Genomic DNA, 14,197 nt, shown 5'->3' with positions numbered 1-14,197 from the left:
CAGGATCTGTACAGAATTCCTGGAAGCTGAAAATGTCTCAGTTCTTCCATGGCCTGCATACTCACCAGATATGTTACCCATTGAGCATGTTTGGGATGCTTTGGATCAACGTGTACGACAGCGTGTTCCAGTTCCCGCCAATATCCAGCAACTTCTCACAGCCATTGAAGAGGAGTGGGACAACATTCCACAGGCCACAATCAACAGCCTGATCAACTCTATGCTAAGGAGATGTTTCGATGCCCAACAGATGCATATCTGTATTCCCAGTCATGTGAAATCCTTAAATTAGGTCCTAATGAATTTATTTCAATTGACTGATTTCCTTATATGAACTGTAACTCAGCAAAATCTTTGAAATTGTTGCATGTTGCGTTTATATTTTTGTTCAGTGTATAATTAAATAAACCACAACTTCGTTATCACAGCGCAGTTTGTGAGCTCTCCAAACAATGTGTACACTACCAGAATGAGAACAGTATGCAGTATTAATACATTGAATAAACAGAAAAGACCATAACCAAACATTCTAGATTAATGGGGAAGTGGCAATTATTCATTGCCTACATTTAGTACTGCTGATACATTTGATACATTGTGGGGAATTCATAAACATTGACAAACCGAGAGAGTGAGTATGGACAGAGATGTGCCTTGCGCTTAGTTGCAACACAGTATTTGAAAACAATGTGATCTCTGGTGAAGACCGATTTTTGACGTCTGTTCGAATACTCATGTCTATCCCTACTCAGTTGTCCTATGAAACTGTGGTGATGTCTTTGGTTGTGGCTCTCCACTGCAGCTGCTCCAGACAATCCTGCAGCTGGTAGGCACAGCCAGCCAGGTCCATGTAGAGCAGGGCCGAGTATACGTCCTCCAGACTTGCAGTCGGGCCCTGGCTCCACAGCCGCAGCATCTGGTACTGCCTCTCAATAAAGCCCAGGCCTGGCTCCAGCTCCACACGCTCTAGCTGCCGGTCGGTCAGGGAGAGCACGCGCAGGAACTCCTTCCAGCGCCGCAGAGGCACCTCCTTGATGATGGCATATAACACTGTCGCGGGCCAGTGCTCCTCCTGGGTGTCCTGGCGAGGGACTGAGGAAGAGAGGGGGAAGGGAGGGAGGGAGGAAATCAGGGCCAATATTCACAAAGCGTCTCAGAGTAGGAGTGCTGATCTAGGATAAGGGTTCCTGTGTCCATGAAATTGTATTAATTATTATCTAAAAGGCAAAACTGATCCTAGATCTGTGTTCCTACTCTGAGAAGCTTAATACGGGCCCAGAAAGGTAACAGGTGGAGAGATTTTTGTAAAGTGCTTAAAGGAAAACTCTACATAAAAACAAAAATGTTTTCTTGTCAGCAATCAAGTTGTCAAGATATGTAACTTTCAAAATACATAACATGATGCAAAATGCATCATACAGGGATTATTTGTGTATTTTGAAAGTTACATATCTTGAAAACTTGATTGCTGACAAGAAAAACATTTTGGGACAATGTCAACAATGGACTAATGAAACGGATATCAAAAGATCGTTTTTAGGTGGAGTTTTCCTTTAAGTAAGCAAAGAAGTAATAGAGAGTTTGGGCAAGATTCAATCAATGTAATCAGGTCATTTGTGGGGTATGAGGAAACCTCTGTGCTGTGAGGGTGCGTTTTAGGAGTGAGAAAGTGCTTTAACTTGTTTTTCAACAGAAACGGCTAAACTTGTCTCGCTTGTGTAAATGATGAGACCTGATAAGTGTGATGCTCATAGTTTATTTCTAACAAGCATTTTATTATTTAGATTTTCGATTTGCACACTATGCACACTCCTAGTCCAGTAGATTTGTTTTTGAGGGGGAAGTCGCAGTCTGGACCCTAGTCAACTGTTGTAAAGGAAATGACACGCAAGCTGAACTATACCACAGACCATGCACCATAACCTTACAACAACAACACGGGAGAATTCTGAAGTTGACAACCATGTGGAATTTTCATGTAAACTAGACGTGGCCATACTATTTAATCTCAAAGATACAAAAATCAAAAAAACGTGGCCTTAAATTTGAGGTTAGAAGATCAAAAAGCAGAATGTTAAGACTCATTTTCATGTATCATATTTTGTCACTGAAACCACTGTAACCAACATCACGCTTTGATGCTTGGTGTAGATGCTTCTGTGCATATTTTCAGTGGAACGGATGTTGGAATCAGGGTGTAATTTGCAAGAAGGATAAGGCAACAACCTTAAATGTTAAAGGCCGAGCAGTTGAAGGCTGCTTTTCGCTATTTGATTTGCCAATTAATCTGAACCTCAGATTCTTTCTGATTCATATCACCAAAGTTTCGCAGTTTCCACCTACACATGCACCCACATTTCCACGTGACTGACAAGAGATATGTTTTATGCTGACACGCTGCGGCATTTAAGGAAAGGCGGTTGTTTTGAGTACACAACAGTACATATTCTACCCACATCAAAGCGACAGGACAGGTAGTACTATGCTGTAGGGTACACACCTCAGAAATGTGCTCGATGGGATTTGCTTTTGCTTCTGATATGCGAAAACACCTACATTATATCATATACGTTTATTATAAATCCAAGCTTATGCACCCAACCTTAAAGTCCTACTCCAGGCTCCTTTTCACTTAATTTATCACCTGATTTACTTAACCCTTTACACTCGTACCCATATACGGGTTGAAAATGGCAGATTTGGGCACTAATAAGCGCCTAAATTGGAACAAAGTGACTGTACAGTAACATACTATACATGATGTCAGAGGTCTGGGCTTTGCACTTCACAGCGCTGTATTGGTTTTCACTGAAAGTTGTTCTGATCTTGAGCACCACACGCAACAAGACGTTGCCCCCATCCCTGAATTGCCTTGTAAAAGCCTAACACTGTAAGATCATATTTTAGGACCACTAGTCATGTTGGCAATAGGACAAGATTTCAAATCATGCCGACCTGACCCAGATTCCGATATATAATGGACCGTTTTTGGTCATTGTGTGATGGTGAGGATGCAGGGTTGTGTTCCAAACAAAACATCTACAAGTGTGCTTGCTCTAGTTCCTCAACAGCACAGCTAGGAGAGCTACAAAAAAGTACCTTATAGTTCAAGACTTTTCTTTGAGTCATAAAAGTGCATTGAAATTGCTTAGGAACTGTGCACACTTTAGAGAGGTGTGTGGCCACTTGGCCACCATTCAAACCCTTATTTGCACCTACCCCACATTTTCCAGGAATAGTATTATTTTGTTACTGAAAGTATCTAGAGTATTTTCAGATTCCGCTATCGACAAATGTGGCAAAGTACACTAAATGTAAAATGCACATAAAATCAACAGCGTGATGTTTGGATTCAGTTGTTAGGTTCTTATTTTTCTGAGTAAATAACTCACGGACACTAGAGAAGCTTTAACCAAGTTGAATTCTTCCCAAAGGTTCTGTACAGCTGTAATTCAGACAACCCAACATTTCTCCCATCCAGATATATATATCCCACTTAAGACACTCCTCCTTCTCTGCAATCCTTACATCTTATGGTTTAACAGGAAAAGAGTAACAAGATACCAAACCTTTATTACTCCCTTCGGGGAATTTGTCCTCGCCTCCTGACCTCAACCCCTCCATCTAATCCCCAGATGTCCATCTGTCTCCCCTGTATCAACACGTTGCTCTCCTCTTGTCCACCCAACACATTCCACAGCTATCTGTCTTTCTACAGAGACCCAGTCTCTTTCACTCCTTAATATTCTATGCTTCTTCTCTATCATTTATTTAATATCTCCATGTTCAAAATGTCGAATCCAACACAGTCTTGTGTCAGGATGAACTGTTGTGTCCTCACCTTTGGTCTAATAATTTTCACATTATCTCTAAACTGTTCCCTTTCAATTGCTACCATGGTTATGCATTTGCTTTTCATATTCATTCTGTAAGAAAAATGTACATTTAGCCCTATACATACAGTCAAATTCCCACAAGTATAAAGGGTTAACAAAAGGCACTCAATAGGTGGTCCAGGTAGCTTGTTAGAGCAGCTTAAATGCAATGTTGTCAAACTAAGGCTGATGGCAAAGCCACACTGGGAGACAAACAAACTACATGTAACTGCCAAAATAAAGGAAACACTTGAGTAAATGAGGGATACAATTTATATTGAAAGCAGGTGCTTCCACACAGGTGTGGTTCCTGAGTTAATTAAGCAACATCCCATCATGCTTAGGGTCATGTATAAAAAAGGATCCCATCAGCTTTATATAGGCTAGGCCTACTATATTTATTTTTCAACTTTCCTAATATTAAGCACATTGCTTATATTTACAGAAGTATAGCCTACCTGGCTGGCATGAAAATAAACCACGGGGGTAAGCTTCCTCCATTCGCTATTTAAGTGCATAGATGACATGTATTTTTTCCCGCTGCCCCTGTTTCGATACAGGTGCATGATAACTGTCCATTCTAAATCAAAACAAATATCACACATATATTATTTAGTATATCTAAAGACATGTTTAAATCAAGAATAGGTGACAATATTAGCCTATCACTTGTGAATTATATTGAATCATAGTCACACACCTCACGTAACCTAGCCCATAGGCCTATATGATTTAATATAGTGGACAAATAACTTCTTAAAATTAAGCACGTTAATCCGCTTTACAAGGGGTGTAGAGCCTAACTGGCATATATAAGCAGTGTGTGAGTTTCAAGTTTGGGGAAGATAATTTTCACCATAAAAATGTCACTTTTGATAATGGTGTTTTTCGCCAATGGAACATCCGCGCTTATAGCCTACTACCATGTGCACATTGCTGTTCTTATAATGTGAAGAAAGCCTAATAGTTTATCAACATTTTAAGCTACAGTAAACATTCTGATCTGTTGCGTCAGCCACATTGCATAAAAACGTTTTTGTTGATGCTAGTGGTTGCATTAATTTGGGATCTATCGCATCCCACAACTGTCCCAGACTATGTTTGGAATATTTTTTTCTTGAGCAGAATAGGTCAACTTTTGTACTATGGGGAATAGTAGATTGACATAGGCTTGTGCTTTTGCTGTTCGTTAGGCCTACTCATCTTGTTGGCTGACGAAAAGTAAATGTGGACAATTCTTCCATTAACTTCAATATGCACCTCGGAACTGGATACGGACGCGCAGTTACGTCCCCAATGTGTCGGTCTTAACTTGTAGCCTGTGAGAAAGATCTGATCACATGACAGAGAGCCTGTGAGTGAGAGATGCTTCAGATTGTGCAGCACTCAGAGAGAAGTGCACAACACAGCACTCCGGGTTGCAAAAGGCATGGATTTGTTTAGGGTGCATTACGGCCACAAAGGGGATGCCCCCGTGAAATTTGAGGCATTATCATGTGCTTGTCAAATTGTGAATGAGAGACCATTGGAGTGTGTACAGCCTGCGCCAAAAAAAACTAAGCAGAGCTCATGCCTTTCAAGCAACTTTTTTCAAATCATCATTAGAGTCTCATTATGCAGCCTTACAATATATAAAAAATCGAAACATATAGCCCAATGTTTGTAGAACAACTAAAGTTACATGAATAACTCAAAATGAAGCATATAGGAGTATCTATTTATTTGTTTACCGCTCAAGACAGAATAGCCGAATGTGCACACTCCCTCAAATCGTTTGGAGAAAATATTTGTTCAATTGTATTCTTCATACTATAAAATAATTCCATGGAATTATAAGCAAATCTTGTCTGCTAAATGAACTAGTGTAGCCCAAAGCCATTTGGCATAGCCACATCAGGACCTAACATAAGGACAACTCAGTGTGCTATTCTTCTCTACTTCATATCATGCTTCTTTAGACCTGTCTAAAATACATAATGAATTTATTGAGAAGGTGTAGGTTATATTACATGGGGTTTATTAGACTTTTTAAAATGGCTTGTAGGTTATGTGTGGAAGCCAGGAGATGCTAAATGTGTTTATGTTAATTAACGTTCAATTACCGTGAGACAGACAGTTATTTGCTTGACAATCACCGACTGACGAAATTCTGTGACCGCCACAGCCCTAGTCACGTCCCTCCAATAGAGTTCCAGACACTAGTATAATCTATGCCAAGGTGTTTGTTGGTGTTTCCTTTATTTTGTCAGTTACCTCTACATTGAAGATAGACAAACATCAAATACGTACCTCTGGGCTCTCTGTCTGGCAGCAGGGGTGTGACAAGGGGGTTAAACTCAGTCTTGGCAGCACTGTGAGCGAGTGTCATCATGGGAATCCCTTCAGTAATGTTCAGCGTCTTGGAAGGGACAGCAGACAGACAATAATCCTTAGCATCTGTCTGGCTAAGCAGAGCAGCAAAGTGTCCATACACACATACAGTATAGGTATAGTAACATATCAAAAGAGATACTGATCATTTGCTGAACTAGATTCTTCCTTACAGGTTTAAAATCAGACAAAGACAAATGATATCTACTGATGCAAACATAGCCATGCTGTACATTCCAACTCTAAATGTAATGTAGGTTTTGCACCTGCTAGTCAGGACTGGCCTACAGGTGAATAACATATTTTTTCTCATGTTCTTTATAGTTTGTATCACCTGCTTCCTTTCTAACACTATCGCTGATCATTATCCAAATGTAACGTCAGAAACTGATACTAACCAGTGAAGTTGGGTAGTTTGGCTGATGATGAAGCTGATCTGTTTGAGTTAAAGACAGATATGATCAGTTTCCTGCACCAACTGTTGCAGTGAATAACTTGTGTATTCACACAAGAGCTCTTTAAGATTAAACGTCAGGTTTCTTTTTTAAAGAAAAACAACACAATTGAAGGTTTTAAGTCCATAACAATGCTTAAACCACATTAGGAGACTGCTTTTGAGGTCTGGGAAAAATCAGAGAAATTTATATTTTTGAGTGTAGTTACCCTTTAATTCATGTGGGCAGGCACCTAGCACTGTTGTTTGGTTATCGGTGTTTCTGTAGCACGAGATGGAGTTTGCAAAACAAATGACGACTGGATTGATGAAAATAATCAAGATATCATTCGGCAAGGTAGGCTAATTTTAAGCTAGATAACATTTCATTGAAACAGTTTTTGGGAAAGCCTTTCCATCTACCACAAGATGGTTAGGCCCATCACTAGCATCACTATATTTGTCCTGTTCCTTAATTGTTTGAAACCTGGACGTTTTACCTCATTATGAGGCATGTCTTACCTTGCTTCAAAGTAGCCTATAGCCAAAATCCTACCATAGAAACGTGGGGGCAATTATTTTCTAAAGACTTCCTCATATGCATACAATACTCCTGTTCTATATATTTTCTTTAAACTTTATTTCATTGTCTAGCAGCCAAAGGCCTTATCCTAGTCATATTAGCAACTCATGAGAGTTGTTGCATCTTTAGATCGCCCCTCTTTCTAAATGTCTAACAGATATTTCCATCTATGTCCATGAAACTGCTTGCAGGTACGGTAAGCATTTAGAAAGGTGTTTTCCGCAAATTGCATTTTAGAACATTCGCCCGTGTGCACATTGCTGCGGCTAAAATGTAAAGAAATAATAGTTTATCAACATTTTAAGCAAAACATTCTGATCTGTTCCATAAACCTTATTAATTGATACGTTGTATACCTCCACTACACTACTTTGATACGCATCGTGGGGATTAAGAAGTGAGTATACACAATGCAAACTGAAAAATAAGTGGGTATACAGCGTATACCTGCGTATATATACCCTCCACTACACCACTGCTGCTAATAACATTATTAAAGTTGGAGTGGTAAGAATTACCCACATTTTCAGGTAAACCAAGTATAACATTCAACACTTCTTTAGTAAAAAAAACCAACAACTTTGCTTACAGTGGCAAGAAGAAGTATGTGAACCCTTTGGAATTACCTGGATTTCTGCATAAATTGGTCAGAAAATTTGTCACAACAATAGACAAACACAGTCAAACACAACTAATAACACACAAATAATTATACGTTTTCATGTCTTTATTGAACACACCGTGTAAACATTCATAGTGCAGGGTGGGAAAAGTATGTGAACCCTTGGATTTAATAACTGGTTGACCCTCCTTTGGCAGCAATAACTTCATCCAAACGTTTTCTGTAGTTGCGTATCAGACCTGCACAACGGTCAGGAGGAATTTTGGACCATTCCTCTTTACAAAACTGTTTCAGTTCAGCAATACTCTCGGGATGTCTGGTGTGAACAGCTCTCGACGTCATGCCACAGCATCTCAATCAGGGTTGAGGTCAGGACTCTGACTGGGCCACTCCAGAAGGCGTGTTTTCTTCTGTTGAAGCCATTCTGTTGTTGATTTACTTCTGTGTTTTGGGTCGTTGTCCTGTTGCGTCACCCAACTTCTGTTGAGCTTCAATTGGCGGATAAATAGCATTACATTCTCCTGCAAAATGTCTTGATAAACTTGGGAATTCATTTTTTCCATCAATGATAGCAAGCTGTCCAGGCCCTGAGGCAGCAAAGCAGCCCCAAACCATGATGCTCCCTCCACCATATTTTACATTTGGGATGAAGTTTTGATGTTGGTGTGCTGTGCCTTTTTTTCTCCACACATAGTGTTGTGTTCCTTCCAAACAACTCAACTTTAGTTTAATCTGTCCACAGAATATTTTGCCAGTAGTGCTGGAACATCCAGGTGCTCTTTTGCGAACTTCAGACGTGCAACAATGTTTTTTTTGGACAGCAGTGGCTTCTTCCGTGGTGTCCTCCCATGAACACCATTCTTGTTTAGTGTTTAACGTATCGTAGACTCGTCAACAGAGATGTTAGCATGTTCCAGAGATTTCTGTAAGACTTTAGCTGACACTCTAGGATTCTTCTTAACCTCATTGAGCATTCTGCTCTCTGCTCTTGCAGTCATCTTTACAGGACGGCCACTACTAGGGAGAGTAGCAACAGTGCTGAACGTTCTCCCTTTATAGACAATTGGTCTTACCATTGACTGATGAACATCAAGGCTTTTAGAGATACTTTTGTAACCCTTTCTAGCTTTATGCAAGTCAACAATCCTTAATCTTAGGTCTTCTGAGATCTCTTTTGTTCGAGTCATAGTTCACATCAGGTACTGCTTTATGTGAATAGCAAACTCACATTTTGTGAGTCTTTTTTATATTGCATGGCAGCTCTAACCAACATCTACAATCTTGTCTCATTGATTGGACTCCAGGTTAGCTGGAGAGTCCTGACTCCAATTAGCTTTTGAAAAAGTCATTAGCCTAGGGGTTCACATACTTTTTCCAACCTACACTGTGAATGTTTAAATTAAGTAATCAATATAGACAAGAAAAATACAATAATTTGTGTGTTATTAGTTTAAGCATACTCTGTCTATTGTTGTGACTTAGAGGAAGATCAGATCACATTTTTTGACCAATTTATGTAGAAATCCAGGTTATTCCAAAGAGTTCACATACTTTTTCTTGCAACTGTATATGTATTACTGTATATATAATTTATATCAATATACCACCCTAAGGGATCAAATCTGAGTAGGCCATTGTTTACAGTGTTGAATTGACAAGCAAGTCAACTGGGTTACTGACTGCCTGAATATTTTATCATTACCGTTGGCTGAGGTGTCCCTGGTAGGCAACTGGAGTTCCTTTTCAGAGTTTGCGTAACAGCCATGTTCCCTCCATCCACCCAGGAGACTGGCCATTAACAGAGTGGTGACCAGGAAAACCAGAAGGACATACATCATGGTGTAGGGGAGGTGAGCTGTTGAGGATACAGATAAGTATAACCATCAATGGCATTTATTTCATACCACAAAAATAACTCTACTATCTGACTACATTTAAGAGGGATCAGAAGAATGTAGGGTAGAGAGCTAAAAGATTCAACTACAGCAAATTGTTGGCATGGAGGAGAAATTATATCAAGCATTAATGCTATCAAGTAACACCTGCAATAGTTACCATTTGAGTTGACTTACATTGTCATGTCAGTTACCATAAGTGTATTATAATTGTAAAAAGGTAAGTGTTTTAAACGACTTGGTTCTGCTTGCTGTGTCTCAAGGCTGTCTGAGTGTTAACAATAGGTGCTATGTAAGGATTATGAAAGCTTATGAAGGCTTCATGAAGTCACTGAAAGAACTGAAAGATCTGTGGAAGCAAAGGTATTGGTAGAACTCACAAGTGTCTGTATTTTTGATGATGGTGGGGTTGGGTGTTGGTATTGGGAGTTTGGGGGTTGAAGTTGTGGTGCACTCTTTCCTGAAATATGACGACAGAAAAACACAAGGTCACTCACATTAAAACCAGAAGGGATTTCCCAGACAACTATATCACATTGACATTAACAACTATTCGTTTGATATGACACCAATAACATTTTTAAGTGAACATTTAAAGGGACAAAGAAAATGACATATGGATCAAATGTTTACAAACTGTTAATGAAAGGTTTGCATACAGATGTTTTTTATATGTTGAGCTTTTGCGTTGAACAAAATCCATTCTATAAACATATAGTGCCTTGCGAAAGTATTCATCCCCCTTGACATTTTACCTATTTTGTTGAATTACAACCTGTAATTTATTTGGATTTAAATGGATTTTTATTTGGATTTCATGTAATGGACATGCACAAAAAATACCAAATTGGTGAAGTGAAAAAAAATAACTTGTTTCAAAAAATTCTAAAAAAAATAAAACGGAAAAGTGGTATTCACCCCCTTTGCTATGAAGCCCCTAAATAAGATCTGGTGCAACCAATTACCTTCAGAAGTCACATAATTAGTTAAATAAAGTCCACCTGTGTGCAATCTAAGTGTCACATGATCTGTCACATGATCTCAGTATATATATACAGTTGAAGTCGGAAGTTTACATACACTTAGGTTGGCGTCATTAAAACTCGTTTTTCAACCACTCCACAAATTTCTTGTTAACAAACTATAGTTTTGGCAAGTCGGTTAGGACATCTACTTTGTGCATGACACAAGTAATTTTTGCAACAATTGTTTACAGAAAGATTATTTAACTTATAATTCACTGTATCACAATTCCAGTGGGTCAGAAGTTTACATACACTAAGTTGACTGTGCCTTTAAACAGCTTGGAAAATTACAGAAAATGATGTCATGGCTTTAGAAGATTCTGATAGGGTAATTGACATAATTTGAGTCAATTGGAGGTGTGGATGTATTTCAAGGCCTACCTTCAAACTCAGTGCCTCTTTGCTTGACATCATGGGAAAATAAAAAGAAATCAGCCAAGACCTCAGAAAAAGAATTGTAGTCTGGTTCATCCTTGGGAACAATTGGGAACAATTTCCAAACGCCTGAAGGTACCATATTCATCTGTACAAACAATAGTACGCAAGTATAAACACCATGGGACCATGCAGCCGTCATACCGCTCAGGAAGGAGACGCCTTCTGTCTCCTAGAGATGAACGTACTTTGGTGCAAAAAGTGCAAATCAATCTCAGAACAACAGCAAAGGACCTTGTGAAGATGCTGGAGGAAACAGGTACAAAAGTATCTATATCCATAGTAAAACGAGTCCTATATCGACACAACCTGAAAGGCCACTCAGCAAGGAAAAATCCACTGCTACAAAACCGCCATAAAAAAAGCCAGACTACGGTTTGCTACTGCACATGGGGACAAAGATCGTACTTTTTGGAGAAATGTCCTCTGGTCTGAAGAAACACAAATAGAACTGTTTGGCCATAATGACAATTGTTATGTTTGGAGGAAAAGGGGGAGGCTTGCAAGCCAAAGAACACCATCCCAACCGTGAAGCACGGGGGTGGCAGCATCATGTTGTGGGGGTGCTTTGCTGCAGGAGGGGCTGGGGCACTTCATAAAATAGATGGCATTATGAGGAGGAAAAATGATGTGGATATATTGAAGCAACATCTCAAGACATCAGTCAGGAAGTTAAAGCTTCGTCGCAAATGGGTCTTCCAAATGCACAATGACCCCAAGCATACTTCCAAAGTTGTGGCAAAATGGCTTAAGTACAACAAAGTCAAGCTATTGGAGTGGCCATCACAAAGCCCTGACCTCAATCCTATAGAAAATATGTGGGCAGAACTGAAAAAGCATGTGTGAGCAAGGAGGCCTACAAACCTGACTCAGTTACACCAGCTCTGTCAGGAGGAATGAGCCAAAATTCACCCAACTTATTGTGTGACGCTTGTGGAAGGCTCCCCGAAACGTTTGACCCAAGTTAAACAATTTAAAGGCAATGCTACCAGATACTAATTGAGTGTATGTAAACTTCTGACCCACTGGGAATGTGATGAAAGAAATAAAAGCTGAAATAAATAAATAATTCGTTCTACTATTATTCTGACATTTCACATTATTAAAATAAAGTGGTGATCCTAACTGACCTAAAACAGGGATTTTTTACTTGGATTAAATGTCAGGAATTGTGGAAAACTGAGTTTTAAATGTATTTGGCAAAGGTGTATGTAAACTTCCGACTTCAACTGTATATATACACACACCTGTTCTGAAAGGCTGCAACACCACTAAGCAAGGGGCACCACCAAGCAAGCGGCACCATGAAGACCAAGGAGCTCTCCAAACAGGTCAGGGACAAAGTTGTGGAGAAGTACAGATCAGGGTTGGGTTATACAAAAATATCCGAAACTTTGAACATCCCACGGAGTACCATTAAATTCATTATTTAAAAAAATGAAAGAATATGGCACCACAAAAATTCTGACAAGAGAGGGCTGTCCACCAAAACTCACAGACCAGGCAAGAAGGGCATTAATCAGAGAAGCAACAAAGACACCAAAGATAACCCTGAAGGAGCTGCAAAGCTCCAAAGTGGAGATTGGAGTATCTGTCCATATGACCACTTTAAGCCGTGCACAAACCGGCTTAACAGAGCTGGGCTTTACTGAAGAGTGGCCAGCCATTGCTTAAAGAAAAAAATAAGCAAACATGTTTGGTGTTCGCCAAAAGGCATGTGGGAGACTCCCCAAAAATATGAAAGAAGGTACTCGGGTCAGATGAGACTAAAATGTAGCTTTTTGGCAATCAAGGAAAATGCTATGTCTGGCACAAACCCAACACCTCTCACCACCCTGAGAACACCATCCCCACAGTGAAGCATGGTGGTGGCAGCATCATGCTGTGGGGATGTTCTTCATCGGCAGGGACTGGGAAACTGGTCAGAATTGAAGGAATGATGGATGGCGCTAAATACAAGGAAATTCTTGAGGGAAACCTGTTTCAGTCTTCCAGAGATTTGAGACTGGGATGGAGGTTGCCCTTCCAGCAGGACAATGGCCCTAAGCATACTGCTAAAGCAACACTTGAGTGGTTTAAGGTCAAACATTTAAATGTCTTGGAATGGCCTAGTCAAAGCCCAGACCTCAATCCAATTGAGAATCTGTGGTATGACTTAAAGATTGCTTTACACCAGCGGTACCCATCCAACTTGAAGGAGCTGGAGCAGTTTTGCCTTGAAGAATAGGCAAAAATCCAGTGGCTAGATGTGCCAAGCTTACACACCCCAAGAGACTTGCAGCTATAATTGCTGCAAAAGGTGGCTCTACAAAGTATTGAGTTTGGTGGGTGAATAGTTATGCACGCTCAAGTTTTTTTGGGTCTTATTTCTTGTTTGTTTCACAAAAAAAAATATTTTGCATCTTCAAAGTGGTAGGCATGTTATGTAAATCAAACGACACAAACCCCCAAAAAATCCATTTTAATTCCAGGTTGTAAGGAAAGAAAATAGGAAAAATGCCAAGCGGGTGTGCCTTTAGAACATTGATTATCAGAAACCTGAGAGTACCTCAGACACATAGGATGTTCCGGAACTTCAGATCTTATAAAGCTCCGCTTTGAGGGGAAGTCCTCAACCCACTGACCTCAACGCATGCCATTACAAGATCTGATTGATCTTTCAGCAGCATCCAACAAATAACTGTGCTCCCTTGGTGTGTCAACAACAGAACACGTTCATTCTCTAGTACACTGGAATAAAACCCATGGCTGAGTCATTTCAGGGATATCAAGTCTATATCAAAATAACTATGGGTTTTGAGGGGTTTTGCTAAATAGTAGGGATGCATCCCAAATGGCAACCTGTTCCCTATATATTGCACTACTTTTGACCAGGGCCCATATCAAAAGTTGCGCACTATATAGGGAATAGGGTGCTATTTGGGACACAATCAAGGTCTCAATGTGAACCAATGTAAAT

The 14,197-nt window shown here is 39.8% G+C and overlaps 1 protein-coding gene and 1 long non-coding RNA gene across 2 annotated transcripts; both read right to left on the bottom strand.

Annotated features, from left to right (window-relative positions):
• Positions 1-606: 606 nt before the first annotated feature.
• Positions 607-3,226, bottom strand: LOC120060912 (tumor necrosis factor receptor superfamily member 1A-like). The gene is made up of 2 exons (XM_039010342.1): positions 3,220-3,226; positions 607-1,092 (listed from the first exon to the last, which is right to left on the bottom strand). The coding sequence occupies exons 1-2, from the start codon at positions 3,224-3,226 to the stop codon at positions 758-760; spliced, it is 342 nt and encodes a 113-aa protein (XP_038866270.1). The 3' UTR covers positions 607-757.
• Positions 3,227-6,170: 2,944 nt separating this feature from the next.
• LOC120060826 lies at positions 6,171-10,238 on the bottom strand. The gene is made up of 4 exons (XR_005478270.1): positions 10,159-10,238; positions 9,586-9,738; positions 6,644-6,681; positions 6,171-6,273 (listed from the first exon to the last, which is right to left on the bottom strand). It is a non-coding gene; the product is annotated as an uncharacterized LOC120060826 (long non-coding RNA).
• Positions 10,239-14,197: the final 3,959 nt, after the last annotated feature.

Source organism: Salvelinus namaycush, chromosome 16, assembly GCF_016432855.1.
Source record: "Salvelinus namaycush isolate Seneca chromosome 16, SaNama_1.0, whole genome shotgun sequence".
Taxonomy (NCBI): domain Eukaryota; kingdom Metazoa; phylum Chordata; class Actinopteri; order Salmoniformes; family Salmonidae; genus Salvelinus; species Salvelinus namaycush.
This window is presented reverse-complemented; position numbering and strand designations above follow the sequence as displayed.